This window comes from Varanus komodoensis, unplaced genomic scaffold, assembly GCF_004798865.1.
Source record: "Varanus komodoensis strain SLA01 unplaced genomic scaffold, ASM479886v1 scaffold14_1, whole genome shotgun sequence".
Lineage (NCBI taxonomy): Eukaryota > Metazoa > Chordata > Lepidosauria > Squamata > Varanidae > Varanus > Varanus komodoensis.
The window spans coordinates 16,223,645-16,240,198 of NW_025335438.1; the positions used below are offsets into that span (position 1 = coordinate 16,223,645).

Here is a 16,554-nt window from a genome sequence, read left to right on the forward strand (position 1 = left end):
AATGCATCCTAGTTCTGTCCATACTGCCTCCATTATCAGAGGTATTATACTTATGTCCTCCTTGCTGGGGAATGTGGGCAGCAGGATGATGTTCACTCAGGTCCTGCTTGTGGTTTCCCACAGCAACTTGTTGGCCACTGTGTGAAAGAATGATGGATTAGATGGACTTGGTTCTGATGCAGCTGGACTCTTCGTACATTGTGGAGCTTAGGGAGGGGGCATTTTTCTTGGAAGTGCAGCAGTCAAAAGGGTTTGTTCCCTTCACTCTGTGCCACTCTTTTGCTGTGCAGCTACTATTTAATTCCCCTTTCCTCAAACTGGCATCTTCCTAGTGTTGAACTACAATTTCCACATGTTGGCAGTTTAGTACAACATGAGTTTGCCAGGTTGGGAAATTCTGTTGGTGTTTCCATTAAAAAATGGTCTCTTAGTCATTAGATAGAATTTTTCTCCTATGTCCATTTTAGTGCAACAAATTAAGAATACAAATATATAAACACATAAGCAGTAGCTGCACCAAGAGCTATTTATTAGCATAACACTTTTTTTAAAGATCTCATAAGAACTGAAATATGTACAAAGTCTTACAGCATTTATACAATAAAAAGTTTCATATTAGCTGATGAAGTGTAAGATAGTGCTGCAAAGTACTTCAAAGCATGAATAATAATAATTGTAATAATGAAGCAGACCACTGCACTTTTGACTTCTTTGCTACGCACCACAACTGTCACTTTGGCATGACAGTTAAACCATTGGGAAGACACAAGATTATTTAAAAAAAAGTGTAACAGATTGACGTGCAGCACTAAACGTTGTAGGGCAAGGGGGAGAAGAGGGGAAGGGGAAAAAAAGCTACATACTGTCATGTTTCTACAGTTTTCTAGAGCTGTAACAAGCTTCCACAGCCTTTAAATATAACATATTTAAGACAACATAATCACAATTCCTCAGATATAGTTCAGCTATATTGGGTGCGTTTGACTTATGAGTAAGAGGCTCTTATACTGATATGGCTGTGTACCTCCATTTTCTGTTCATGAACTGCTCAAACAGATCTACAAAAAATGTAGTTAGCAGCAGGCGCTTGTAATCATGATGTGCTTTGTCTAGTTAAAGGCATTCAAGATCAGCACACAGGATCTAACAATTCCTGTCAAAAGTTTAAGACAAGGAATCTTCCTTTAAAATGCTACTCTTCATTTTCATTTGTCACCTTGTCAGCCTCTTTCAAAAATACTTCTCGGTTAGTAAAAACTAAGCCATGACACTTACCAAACACCCGTAAAGGTAGTTTATAAAATTTGAGAGGGCTTTGTAGACTACTTTCACAGTTTGTAAAAAAGCCATGTAGAGAATGCAGGGGTAGGGGCCTTCAGTGAGAACACTGAAACGGAAAACAATTTCCAATACCCAGCTTCATTACACATGGTAGTTTATAGATAGTTCATTTGTCGTCAGACTACTACACTGCTCTAGGTAAGGTTTTATTTTGGCATTTTCTCCTCTTCTTAAAACTTAAGTTGAAAAGATACCTGTGTCTTAACTATAATTGTGCATAGCACACAAAAAACTTAGAAGGTGTATATATAAAAAAACCTCAACCACAATGAAAGGGGCTACAGTACTATTAAAAATAAGCCATGTAACCATTTAATGTAAACAATTTATTCAAAAACAAAGCCCTATTTAGATTCTGGTCTTAAACTTTTGGCAGATAAAGTGTGTATGCTTAGCCAGGCTCTGTAGATAGTTATTGTTCAAGTGGAAGCCAGGTCAGTTCACATGTTGACAGGCATGCAACTTGAAAACATTGCACAACAAGCAACACAAAAAGAGATCTGAGAAGTGTATTAAGACTTCAAGTAGACTTCACAACCCTTCACAACTGAATATTCACAAAGATACAGTCTCTCATTGTCCCCCTGAAGATTCACTCACACATGGGACACTTTCTGTGACTCTCTGGCTTGCTTGATGCTGTATAACCACTTGATGATTCTGGCATTTCTTTCAATGGCAGAAATACCATATGGCACGCGGTCATTGGCACTGTCATCATTTCTAAGGTCACTGTTGCTGTCCTGAGACTGTTCACAGTCTGAACTTATCATACTTGCACTGCGAAAGTTGAGAGAGATAATGTCTGAGTTAGCCCTTGCAAAATTTTCCATCCCAAGGTTTTCAAGCTCTTCAGGATCCAGTCCACAATAGTTAAAGAACCTTTCAACATCAGCATCAACTCGAAAGTATCTGTCACTTAAGTCTGACTTTGATCGTTGTAAGGAAGGTCGCCTGCTGACTCCACAACTGGATTCTACTGTGTCCATCTCTGGAGATTTCAGTGTGGTGATGGCAGCAATTTTGGGTTTGGGAGGCAGAGGGGGAGCTGAACTACTGCATGGTATTGCTTTTAAAGGTTTGCCACTAGATACTTTTCTAATGTCTGAGGAGCTATGAGAAACATGTAAGAATGACTCTGGTGACTGTTCCAGTAGCCTTCTACTCACGCTGGAGTTGCTTTCTTGAGGACTGCTACGGCCTTGGGTGGAGTAAACCTTTAAGGATTCTGCAAACGAATGTCGGTGTAGGTCTCCAGAATCAGATTTGTGGGGAGGCCAATTTCGTGAACTGTGTTTGTGCCCTGAGCCTGAACTGGAGCCCTCTGAACTATTGATTATATTTTTTAAAATCTCGAGCTTTAGGGTCTCCCTTTGGACACCACTTTCAGTCTTTACATTGTTGCTGAACACTTTCAAGGTAGGGCTGCCCAAAGCCCGCTTAGCTGCAGGGCACACTGGAGGCTTGGGGAGCACAGCTGGCTTCACTGGTTCTTGTTTGGCATTGATGACCTCTTGGCTCTTTACATATTTTGCCTTATCGGCCTCCAGCCTCTCCACAGCACTGAGTCTTTTTGGATTAGGCTCCGCCTGCCTGCGAAAATAGTCAGGTCCTTTGTTCAAAATGCGGAGGGGTACAGCTGAGGTGAAAGTGATGGCAGGACTGACAGGTTTGACCATGCTACCTGTCTGTAGTGTTTCTGTAGGCATGTTTGGTGGCCTTTCCCCGGCAGCCGTTTTGAATTCCTTTCTGGGATCTAAATGCACGGTGCAGAAACATGTATATTAAGCACAGTGAATAGCAGCTGAATCTTCGAATCTGAGGGTTAGCAGGAGGAGCAGCACCAGCAGCAATGCTTCATTTCACGGCTCATTAAATATCACGGTGTTTCTTTCTTTCCTGCCCCTCTTCGAAGGCAGCCTTTGTGCAAAAAGGCCACCAGAAACAAGTCTGTATTAATCCTGCTCTGCTGGGTTCTTTCTTCTCTCTGAAGGATGTGGAAATCTCTGCGGTTTCTTTGTGCTCAACTACAAGCAGTGATCTGAAACGCAAAATAACCAACCACATGTTAGTTATAGTGTATGATATCACAGCTATAGCAACAGAGAGCTCTCCTTCCACACCCTTTCATCTGTTGGCTGAGCTACAGTTGTGGGCTGTACATTCCACAATACCTTGGTGTGTGCCTTATTAAGAAAGTAAGCAGCATGGGAAGAATCTCTCCTCATCTATACATTTTATATTAATGCTTTTTTAATTAAGAAGTTTGTTATTCCTGGCCTAAGTCTGGGTTAAAATGATGTAAAAACCACAGTGACGAAGCCTCAGTGGGTTCTAAGCTAATTCTTGCTTATGCATCTTCTGTGGCCTATTGCTTCCTCATGGCTGTGGCTGCATTTCAGGTAATTACTGAAATACACTAAGCAGGCGGAATGAAAAGTACATTTTTGTTGGGGGGAAAAAATCCCACGCTGTAACAATAGCATAAAAGAAAACCAAACTGTAGCTAAGGGTGTTTTGGCTTGGTGCTCTCTATTTATTAGGTTTTATTTGGAATCCAGTTTCTATGAAATTGCAAACAGCTATGTGTTCTTTTCATGTGTCTTTGTATTACATATATTGAAGATGACCATAAAACCAGAACTAGATGTCTATTACATGGGTCTCTTTGCCCTCAAAGCAATTATGAGAATACATTAAGGGCCATTTTGTGGGGGGGAGGGGCTGGGGATGTTTCTGCCTGGACATGCATAGGACTGCACTGCAAAAAACTTTATGCTCCGTCCCCTTTACTTGTTCTCCTGCTGCCTAGACCCAGTCTCCTGTGATGTCTTGAAGTGGAAGTACTTTCAACAAAAGGGTAAAGAAAGTAGATGTTGTGGTAGCTTTGGTGGCCAGAGAGGAGTTAATGCAGCCTGTCACTGAAGCTGCTTCTACTTACCCAAGGTTAAATGATAAATTGTATGGCTGAATAAACAACCCAAGAAATTATGAAACAATGCTGGGGAAGAAACATAACAAATTGCCTGATCTGAAAGTAGAGCAGTCTGTATCTACAGGGTACCTAGTAAAGATTAGCTATTCCTACACTCAGGTACCATGCACCTGCAATTATCTGATGCAGGAGGAAAACAGGACAAACCTATGGGAATTGCACCTAGGGAGAGAGTTTACTTGAGGTAAATGGGTGGCAGTGGTCAGCAGCCAGAACACGGATTTCACTCAGTGTAGCAATTCCTGTATTACTGTATAATTGCTTTGATGCAGCTAATACATAAACCACAAGTTCTCATCTGCTTTTACTATGTAGCTATTTTGTCATTTAAACAGGACAAAGGTAAATAGTGAAGATAAATTGCATCATGCTGCAAATCTGTCACTTAAGTTTGTCAACAGTAATCTGGATTGCTAATTTCAGAGATGGAGTTTAAGACATGGTATTTAAGAGAATATTACAAGAGATTCCTGAGGGAAATTTAAGAATCTCATTTCAAAACAAATGGATCTCATTTATCATATTTTTATCTCATTACATGGGAGTCTACTTTCAAAATATCCAATTTCAGTTATGAATTAAATAAGAGCACTGACAATGTCATGATCACCCAGGAAAATGGGCAACTAGTTCATTACTATTAACATATCTTCACATGTTACGCACTTGACAAGTCACACAAAGTCAAACAGCAGCCTTTTTACATGTGTAATCATCTTTTCCCTGCTTTATTTCTGACCAGTTCAAAAAGGCCACTTTTAGTGAAAAGCTGCATAAATGCCATTCAGCCTTTTCCTTATGACTTAGTATCTGACTTTCTGCAAAGTTCAGCTGCACATGGATTCTGTGAAGACCCACTCTGAAGTAAAATTAAATCAAGTGAACAGAAGGAATACAGATGCCCAAGTGCTGTAAGCTAAGAGGTGCCCTTGGAGTGGAAGGTCAAGATATTCAGGACTCTGTTGCTCAGTATATATAGCATGGATCAGTCATCTCCAGCCTGTAAACATGAACTGCCTTCTCCCTTCCCATGGGTCAGTCAAAGTTGGCAAAGCTTCTTTAAAAGACCACAAGTGCAAACAGAAAAAGAACTTAGACACCATAATTATTTGCAGAAGTGAGAATGGCCCTCTTAGAAGGCACTGAAGCTTATTGGTGGAGCAAGTACTTTGCATGCAGAAGGTCTCATGTGTGGCCTCTAAATTTTCTCCTCTTAAAAGAAACAGGCAGCAATTGAAATGAGGAAGCATCATGACCAAATTCAAAGAATGATGTAAGATGGACAAAGGGTTTCATCTGTTATAAGGCAACTTTTTATATTCCTTCCTTGGAAGAAAAACTTCCCTTTTAGTAAGCTAAAAAATTTACCAGCATGGGTATTTAAAGGTATAATTTTATAAGTTTATAAAATGCTTCTGGCAAATGCTGCATACTGAATTGCAAGTTATTATTTGCTTTCTTTTAAGGGGCATTATATGTGTGTAAAGTATTAAAATAGTTATTTCTTCCTACAAAATTAAAAAGACAGTAATTCATATCTATTATAAATTCTTAAGACTTCCTTGATATAATCTAATTAACATTGAACACAAAAATGGTCATTATATAACACTTCTTATGCAAAGACATATTTTTGGCACTTTATAAGTAACTGCTGAAATGAATACTGGGATTAAACCAGGATTAAACATCATTTGCTGATGTTAAGAATATCGAACTCTTTAATGGTTAATATTAGGCAGATAATGAAGCAGTAACGTTGCAAAATTTTATGCAACAAAAATGTACTAAATAAAAACTGGAAAATGATCATACAGCTGCAGAATTTGTTTGCAAAATGTAGTATATGAGTTTCCCAGCTGCAGAAATATTGTGTGTAACTTTTATATTATTTCTTTTTGAGAATCCAGGTTTTGTAAGTACAAAGCTGTTATAATACGGTACTGCCATTGTATTGATGTTGTATAGTACTGTAATACTGTAATAGAGCTGCTATAATACATAATTACCTACTACTAACCTGCCATTTATATCAGAGGAAGATTACATTCTCTTTGTACACATGCTAGCTCTTATGGGCCATCTGTAGGTACTTACTGCAATCTGACGGTTCCTACATGTGGATGTGTGCTTTTTACACATGTGCCTTAGGCCAGTCAAACGTGATCTGATGACTGGAAACAGATTTCCTCAATGAGAGCATAAAAGAGTGCTGCAGGAGACCCTGTACCCAGAAGTCTACAAGCACTGAAAACCATGCAAACACCTCCCTGCCCTAGCTCAGGTACCCATTTCCCCCTCTCACCACCACATCCTGATCAAACAAGTACTGATCATTAATGTTTACCGAGGAAAGGAAAGGTATCCATGCAGCAAAGTCACAAAGATCTGTTGGTCAGAGAGAGTGTTGTTAAGTCACCATAGCACAAACAAGTTTTCCATCAGGTATGTTTTCCCCACCTTCTAGTTCCCCTTGCAGTCTTTGGTAGCACCTCCAAAATCTCCAGTGTCCCTAACACAGGGCACAGGGGCAGAGGAGGGGGAGATGGGAAATTCTTTCAGCCAGTGGTTTCTGTTGCACTGGTACAAGGGGATGGTTAGAGTAAAACCATTATCAATAAATACATGTATAAAAGATACTTCAGATGATATATTCCTATCATCCTAAAAACTGGTGAGGCATAGTAGTGAAAAAGATAGCTCAGAACAATGCTAAATGGTTGTTCCATTTATTTATAACACAAAATATACAGGGCAATTTATAGATTAAATCTCATGGTCTGCTACTACAAGCTATGCTTGTTAATTTCATTTTTTACATTAGTTATTTCCAGCCTTGGCTAAAGAGACAGATGTTGTTGTTTAAAAAATAATTTAAAAACTTTTCACATAAACAACAGATACCAGTAAATTTAAAAAACAAACACAATTCTCTTTACGATACATTTCTTTTCTTTTATAGCTTTTGGTAGCTGTGTATCTAAGTTTATTAGGTGCTAAAGAACAGGCAATTAAAGATAGCAAGTGGGCAAGTGCCATATTTAAAATGTGCAATACATGGGTTTCCTTTGAACTGAATTAGCCCATTGGTCCATGACCTAGCTCAGTACAGGGCGCCTTTACTAGCCACAGCTCTGTGGGCTCTGAGTTGCCTTTTCTTAAAACTGCAGGTTCCAGAGACTGATCCCAGGACCTTCTGTATATTAGACACCTGCATTATCACTGAGATCACTGGGCCCTTGCTAAAGGGAAGGGAGCCAAAGGAGTGCTCTATGTTTTAAAGCAACACTCAAACTGAATTTCTTTGGCTGTCTCTTGTTTGTACTTATGATTTTTAAAAAATCAAACAAATTAGAACTGGGCCAAGCAAATGTGTGTTCAACTGAAGTATGACACCCTTATCCATTTTGTAAAAAAGATCTCTTTGAAGCAATTGATAGTTCTTCCAAGGGCCAGAAGACATCAGTATATCGTGTCAAGTCTATAGTAATACAAGTAATGCATGTCTCAAGTCCACAGAGCTAAACTGTGTACTTCCAAATTTGAGTTTGCATAGTTTCTAATGTTGTCCAAGAGTTCAGAACACCCTGTTGAAAGTATCATTAAGTTTTCTGAATAGTTATCTATAAAAAGTTTATAGGACAGAACCTTCAACCTTCTGATTGTTTCTTGGATAACAGCCTTCTTTACACTTAAAAAATGCCATTTCTTAACTTCTTCCTTCCTTCCCTCTTGTACTTTATAACTAATTTAAACTCTTAGGAACTTTCCTCTAAGGGTACCTACTAAGTTTTTCATTAGGGTTACCATTATAGAATTCTGAAACTGTCATGAAAGAACAGGAATACTTTTAATACAATCTTATACTATATTACCAACAAATGTAAACAGAGCAAATAAGAACTTATTTCATATGATGATTCTTTCCAGTTAGATCCCTACTTTCAAACTGTGCATGTTACTAAATATTGAAGAGGTAAAATTCTGGCCAGATTGAACTTTTTTCCATCCCAAATTCTTTGGGGAGACTTTGCAGGCAACTCTCTTTCTTCAAGGGTATAAGCTTGTAATTATCAGGAGACAGAACATGTCCTTCTGTTCTGTAATTTCTATGCTAGAGCAAGGCAGCAAATGATTGGCTCTATATTGACCAAACTTCCAGGAAGGTCAATCCCTGATAGGAGAAAAAATCCCAACAGTGTCAATGCAGTGTCAATTTCTACCTGTAGCAATGAAAAACAGGAGAAGAATTCATAATATCTGAAACTGGAAGGATCATATTTAAGGAGCAAGTTGTGCTTCCTGGAATATTATATAACTGTGTTTATATGTTGATTCTGCATGCTTTAAGATTCTGGTGTACTGTTTTATTTATTTGTAGTTCTATGGATTTGATCAACTGATTACAAATTTGATAAATTTGATCAACTGATTACAAATTTTTACAACTATTACAACATATGCATATGATATGAGCACTTAAAACCTAGCTTAATGCTCTGTGAGTATAGAAACATAGAAACAGAGTGAGTAAGAAGGGGTCTCCCAGGCCATCTACTCTGACCCCGGCTCCAGCTGGCTCTGCTCACGACATGCCCACTATGTGCATGTCTAGCCTATCTTTATGGTATCTTCTTCCATAGTCTTTTGCTCAGTCTGGACAAGAAAAAGTTATTTGAGATAACATATAAAGTGAGCAGCAATAGCAATGGTTTTGCAAGAGTTACAGATAATTTAGGATGAAGGAAATCCTACTAGGATGTAATGACCTATGTTGAACATTGAATATCTTATAGGTGGAATAGAGAACCATTTCTTAAGATAACACTAAGTTATCTATGAACAAGGCAACGGAAGGCTTCTTGGATCCTCTTGAGACTGCAAATTCATGAGAATTTAGAGGAAAATTTAGAACAACCCAAATAGGCTGGGAGTTTCTGAAGCTATAAAGTACTAGCCACAGTCGACTAGGAGGACTGATGCAGTCCAATGTCTTTTTCTAAAGAATATAATAAAATATATCACAAATCGTTGTAAAACACATCAAAAGTAAAAATTTGACCATTTCATAAATCTATATATAATATAGAAAATCAAGTATGTTAAAGAATACAGATATTGGTAGTTTCTGTTCAAAGTAATTATAACTACTTGGCCTGCAGCACATTAACATCCAACTAGGGTCAGCTGAGGGCCTGCAGGTGAAAATCCATTTATTTTAATTTCTTATTTTCTCTTCCTTTAGTACTTATATCTTTTTTTCTCAAATCAAAAAGCATACATGAAGTGGCACACCATATTTAATTAGCATATAGTTTAGCACATTTAAAATACAAATTCAATTATAACCAATAAAATAAAAATTAAAATTAAAATAGGGTCATGTGAAACAAGACAGTTGAAAGACTTCTTAAACAGGAGGCTTCATGAAAATCATGAAGGAGGAAGAAGAGGCTTTGGCAGTGAATTCCACTGTCAAGAGTCACCAGTGGAAATTGAGAAATTTCCAACTAGATTTCAGGTAATGGCATTTATAATACTATTTCTTGGGCATCATAGGGTTTATTCTGTAGAGAAAAATGGTGTGGTGGCTGAATGCTGGACTGGGACTTGGAAGATACGGGTTCTAATCTCTGCTTTGCTATGAGGCTCAGTGGGTGATCTTAGGCCAGTCAATGTCCTGGTCCCTATGACCATAGCTTACCTAATTAACTGCTTGGATGCAGCTTATTGTTGTACAAACCCAGGCAGCAAGGTTATTTCAGGAAGAAAACAACCAAAGATAGCCCAACAAAAGGCCACATTGTTTAGGCAATTAGAAAAAAGGTGTATGGCATATACTACAGTTTTAAAAAGTCACTATGGCTTGTTTTAGCCACGGAAATACTCAAACAAGGCCAATGACTCCACGTAAGCTGCCTTGGGTTCCTTGCAATAGGAGTAACATAGAAACATAGAAACAGAGCGAATCAGAAGGGGTCTGCCAGGCCATCTAGTCTGACCTCCGGCACCAGCTGGCTCCGCTCACGACATGCCCATCATGTGGACTTCCAGCCTATCCTTGAACATCCACACCGATGGGGCCTCAACGACCTCTCATGGAAGCCCATTCCACACCCTTGGGGCCCTAACTGTCAGGAAATGCTTCCTGGCATCCAAATGGAACCTTGGCTCCCTGAGCTTTGCTCCATTGGAGTGCGTTCTGCCTTCCTCTGCAGGGGAGAACAGGTCTCTACCCATCTCCGTGTGACATCCCCTTACATACATGTATGTCGCCAACATATCCCCTCTGAGTCTCCTCTTCTCCAGGCTGAAGAGACCCAGTTCCCTCAGTCTCGCCTCATACGGCATCCCCTGCAAGCCGGCCACCAAACTTGTGGCCCTACGCTGCACTGACTCCAACCTGGCTATATCCTTTCTGTAATGAGGGGCCCAAAACTGAACACAATACTCCAGTTGCAGGCACACCAGAGTCATATAGAGTGGTAGTAATACCTCTCTTGATCTAGAAACCACACTTCTGGCTATGCAGCCAAGGGTGGCGTTCGCCCTCTTGACCACTGCATCACACTGCTGATTCATGTTTAGCCTGCAGTCAACCCCGAGGTCCCTTTCACAAGTGCTGCTTTCCAGCCACTTGCCACCTAACCTGTACTTATGACACCTATTCCAATGCCCCAAGCGCGAGACCTTGCACTTATCCACATTGAACACCATCCTGTTGTCTCCTGCCCACTTCCATAGTCTGTCCAGATCCTTTTGGATCTGAATTACCTGCTCCTCAGTTGTGGCCACTGCTCCAGTTTTAGTGTCATCTGCGAATTTGATCAGCAGACTGTTCACCCCTTCTTCCATGTCATTAATGAAAAGATTAAACAGGATTGGCCCCAGGACAGAGCCCTGGGGGACTCTGCTTGTCACTGGCCACCATCGCGATGATTCCCCACTAATGGTTACCTTCTGCTTTCGGTCAGTCAACCATGCCCTAATCCACCGGACAGTGCTTTGAGTAAGAGCAGGATATAATTTAGCCACTTAGCTCTTGAGGAGAAAACACAGAGTATCTTCCCCAACAGACAGTGTGCCTTATGGTGGGTTGGGGGAGAGAGTTTAAAAAGGTTAAAAGCAGATTCTGGGCAGTATGCCAGCTTCCAACTGTGTTTTGCCCTGCTAATCTGTACCTAGATTTTTGCAAGCCAAATATATCGCAGCTGCATAAGGGTTCTTAGAGTACCAGAAACAATTCATTGTCTGCATATAGTCTGGAATCAGCTAAGAGTGTTGAGTGAAAGGACAGCCTCACTGTGGAATAATCAGCAGAGACATTTAGATCATTTGGATGCCAGATCTATCATCATACTGCTACATGGAAGCAGGCGATGATTCAGACACCTTAGATAAGCCAGGAGCATCCCCCACAGATATTAAGTACTGAAAGATAGCAGGTACAGATGAAAGACAAAATCAAGGCAAACAGAAGGAAGGGATAAGATGGATGTCTGCAGTTTGAGGCCAATGCTCAAGAAATGTACTGTCCCTCCCAGAGCTGGCCACATTAATTATTTGAGAATGCTGAAGAATTATGGGGATTTTAGAAGGAAGCAAGAGCTCTGTTTCAGAGAAAAAGCTAAATTATGAAAGAACATTTTAATGCTAATCTATTTTAGTATCACACACATACACAGAGTACACAAGCATACATACATGTGTGCATGCATTCACATACACTTATACATACACAATACATAAACTAATGCCAAATTTAGATACTAAGCTATGAATGCTTTGCAGCTGAAATGGGACTACTGAAAAACAAAAGGAAGATACCAGCATGACAGGTGAATCTCAATATTTGCAGAAGCAGAAAAAGTCATTCAGAACAGAAAAAAAGAAAACAAAAACCAAAACAAAACAAAACAAAAACACAACCTTGCCAACCTTTTTAAGGGTCACCTTGATGGCACATCACCACCACCACCAGCACCACCTTTCTGAACCTCTAGGCATGTTTGGGAATTTCAGAAAAGGCTGTAAAAGCCACCAAAAAAATGAATCCCACAGAGGATGTGACTGAGATGTGATGAGATCCTGTGTGGTGTAGTGGCTAAGAGTGCAAGACTGGGTCTCAGGCAATCTGGGTTCTACTCTCCACTCGGCCACGGTGCCAGCTGGATGACTTTGGGCCAGTCACAGATGTTCAGTCCAACCTTGCTTCACAGAGGGGTTTTTGTTTTCGGTTTTTTTTTGTTTTTTTTTTGTGGGGATAGGACTGAGAGCAGGGGGAGAAGAGTGATGCAGGCTGCTTTGAGTTTGATATAAGAAAAAGTGCAACAAAAATCTAATACATAAATAGTAATATAGTGGCTTGCATGGAAGTTTGATGAACCAAGAAAGGGTAGGGAAAAACAGTGACACTGTGGGGCAGGGAAATAGAACCAATTCCTAGACCACCCAATCTTCTTCCAGTCACACAGACCCTTTCCCTTTCCCTTATCCTTTGGTCTCTCCTTCTCCTTACTCACAGATGCCAACTTGGCAATTTCTTTCCCTCAGTCTATTTGTCTCCTCAGACCTCTTCATTATTTCCCCTCACCTCCTAGCCTCTAGCTTCTGTTTTTCTCTTCCCTTTACACTCTTGATTGGCTTTCCCTTCCTGTCCACTGATCAGATGAAGTCTCAAGAACAGGATGAACTGGTGTTACTCTTCCAACTGCACATCTTCATCAGGAGTTGTAGCATAACACATGTGTGTCAAACAACATTCTATCATAATAGGCAAAACCTGAATTAGCTTCAATTAGACAGACAAATTGGGAGGCTGGTGAAATCCCAGTTAGTTTTTGGCCTATTAGCACCAGCTCTGCCCACTTCTGGCATGTAGCCCCTGGAAGTTTGCCTTGATCTCAACAACAGTGTAAACAACAACAGAATAATTATTCCAGCAAAATGTTGTAGCAAATCTCAAAGGTGTGGTGAACAAGTGCACTAAACTTCAAATGATTGGACTGAGGAATATCTAACTGTTAACTCCCTTAGTTAACTTGACATGGCAATACTTGTCTGAATGTAAAGGAAATGTCCTGAATGTCAGGAAAAAAGAAATGGAAGTGTCTCAAGCAACAATACAAAACAGATGCACTAACTTGTTGCTCCAGATTTCAAGTCCCACATTTCAAGTGGAGTATAATAGGCACTGTACAGTTGGAAGAACTTACCTATTCAATCAGCTTCTGTGACCAAATGGTATTCAGCAGAGAATGAGAACAGTGATGGGAGGGAGTTGGGGATTCAATTTCATTTACAAAATGTTTGGAATAACCAAACTTCATCGGCAGTAGCATAAGCAGGTCACCTTTGTTTTTTAATTTGGCTTCCATAAACTTTCTGGGTCAAATTGCTTCTTCACTATGGAAACTTGGCATCGCAAGCTTGGCATGACTTTCAGATCAAGGCACTCTACAAGAAAATTCCTTTCATAAAGCAAGGCAGTGTTTACAAATTACAGGGAGAGATTCTGCATACAAGGTTGACCTAGTGCAAGCTAATGTGTTGCTGTTAGCCATTTATCAAATGCAGATAAAATGCAAATTCTTTATGCTGATGGTAAAAAATAAAGGAAGACAGACTTCTGTACTCCCTTAACAATACCAAATTTGTTAGTACGGGATGCATCCATCCAGTTTATTTCTTTTATCAACATTGATGATTCAGGGATTAAAAATACACATGAGCACATATCACAAATATGGTAATAGTTATCTCCAAAAAAGAGACTAGAGGCTCATCCATTGATTTCATTTCCTTGTAATTGCTTTGTCAGTGAATTTAAGGGAAAATGCACTCAATCATGTGCAGTTAATTTTCTTCTCATTTAAAAATTGGAGAACAATCCCAAGTCTCAGAAGCCCTACTGAAAGAGGGCTCTGATCTCAGAAGTCTGGGCTGGCCTGGCTCTTGCCACCAGGGAGAGAGGGATGGTAAAAGCATTTTTCCGTCTGTGATGGGGTATAAAGGTAAAGGTTTCCCCTTGACATTATGTCCAGTCATTCCTGACTCTAGGGGGCGGCGCTCATCTCCATTTCCTAGCTGAGGGAGCCAGCATTTGTCTGCAGACAGTCTCCGTGGTCATGTGGCTGGCATGACTAAACACCGAAGTGCACGGAATGCTGTTACCTGCACACCAAAGTGGTACCTTTTTATCTACTTGCATTTGTATGCTTTTGAACTACAAGGTTGGCAGGAGCTGGGATGGAGCAACAGGAACTCACCCCGTTGTGCAGATTTGAACTGGTGACCTTTCAGTCACCCAGCCCAGCAGCACAGCAGTTTAAACCACTGTGCCACCTGCATCCACTTGATGGGGTATACTTGGGAGCTATGAGGGTGTGGGATGACTTGATTCCTTGGCCACTCCTCCACTGGCACACTCCTGACACTCCCAATTTCTTTCCCCATAGGAGCTGGAGTTCTAACTTCACAAAGGAAGCCATTGTGGAAACCTCTGCAGTGGCTATGAGGAGCCATGGAGGAAGGTTCTGCCTTTGGGAAAACATCCTTTAATGTCAGAGCTCTGTCTAAAACCTTGGAGAAGTGCTTAAGACAATTACATAGCTCCAAGATGTTGCCTAAGGATTACAGGATTGCTTTGTCAGTTGATCAAGACATCATGTTAAACATTTTATGACATCTATAATAAAACACATTTATAAGGTTATCTTTATGTTCCAATATTGGAATTTTAATGTAAAATGATTGTAGAGAATCAAGTGTGCAAACATTTAACCATACTTTTAAAACAGCTTTCATTTTTCATTTTGGATATCCCAAGACACTTGGACTGAAATCATCTGATTTCAGCCAGTGTGGTTAAAGTGTTGCGGACTGGGTACCTGAAGGATCTGGGTTCTAATCCCCACTTAGCCATGAGTCTCACTGTCTGACCTTGAGGCAGCCACTGTCTCTCAGCCTACCTTCCTCACAACTGTTGTTGTGAAGATAAAATTGAGCTATGTAAGCAGCCTTGGTTTCCTCACAACAGGAAAAAAGGGGAGATATACATGCAATAAAACAATATTAAGTCTTAAGTAAGTAAAATTGTTCATTAACTAGTGAAACCTTGGGAAGGGTAAACTGTGCCATATTCAGCTGCTCCATGGTGCCATATGGAGAACAATAATCACAATAACTTCTCAAAATCCAGTAAGTTTGGCACAGCCCATCTAGTTACACTAAATGCCTTGGTTTCTTCTCAAGTGCTGTTCAAACTGCTTTTCCTTCTTTGTGACTGAATGCTTGGGCAAAATTCAGGATGAATTATGGTCTCTTTCATTCTGCCTTGTCTTTCCACTAGTACAGTATTTAAAATATTACAGGAAAGCCTGGTTATAATAAATGCAAAAAATTAACCCTTTCTGAGTACAGATGTCCTCATGTAATGCAAAACCTAATTTCATTCAAGGTTCTTCCTCATTCACATAAAGGTGCGAGTTAGGTTAGGCTGAGAAATAGTGAAGGGTGCAAAGTAAGATAGTGAAAGTGTGCTATGTACAAGAGAACAAGGAGGAACTGTCACAATGAAAACAAGAAATCTGATGAAAACAAGTACTCAGGTAAAAATGGTTAAGAGTACGGGACTGGGACTCAGACGATCTGGGTTCTAGTTCCTGCTCAGCCATGGAGCCAACTGGATGACTTTGGGTCAGTCATAGACTCTCAGCCCAACCTACCTCACAAGGTTGTTGTTGTGGGGATGAGACTGAGAACAGGAGAATGATGTAAGCCACTATGAGTTTTTCAAAAGAGAGAAAAATCAAAAAAAGTAAGGGTCCTGCAGCTCTATTTCCTGTGGAGTTGCCTTTTAAGAAGAAAGCTTGTCTTCCAAAGGGGAAAAGTGCTCCCCTGCCCCGCCACCAAAAAATAGAGGGAGGAGGGAATCCATCTAATAATAGAGAAACCTTATTGATATCATAGAGTAAGCTTGTTAGGGAGCTTTCAAATTCCCATATAGTTTTTAAATATTAGTTAAGAAACACAAATGAAAATAAAGACAATACTGCTTACAAAATATGTATCATTTTTGATAATATAATTCTACCATCATAGAACACCTAATGTTTATGTTTCCATTTTCAGGTTTTGCAGAGCAATTCCAGTTATCTCTTTTGTTCCATTTCAATAGAAGCTGAGCCACCGGCTTTAATGCAACAAATTAAGCATAG

At 39.9% G+C, this 16,554-nt stretch overlaps 1 protein-coding gene across 7 annotated transcripts in view; it reads right to left on the reverse strand.

Moving 5' to 3' along the window:
- Positions 1-472: 472 nt before the first annotated feature.
- The window catches only part of FAM110B (family with sequence similarity 110 member B), a 100,624-nt gene continuing 84,542 nt past the window's right edge, over positions 473-16,554 (reverse strand). For all 7 annotated transcript variants that reach the window (XM_044424215.1, XM_044424213.1, XM_044424216.1 and 4 more), the window contains one exon: positions 473-3,382. In XM_044424215.1, the coding sequence (XP_044280150.1) occupies positions 1,938-3,050 (1,113 nt within the window). In that variant the 5' untranslated portion in view covers positions 3,051-3,382 and the 3' untranslated portion in view covers positions 473-1,937. The remainder of the gene's footprint in view (positions 3,383-16,554) is intronic.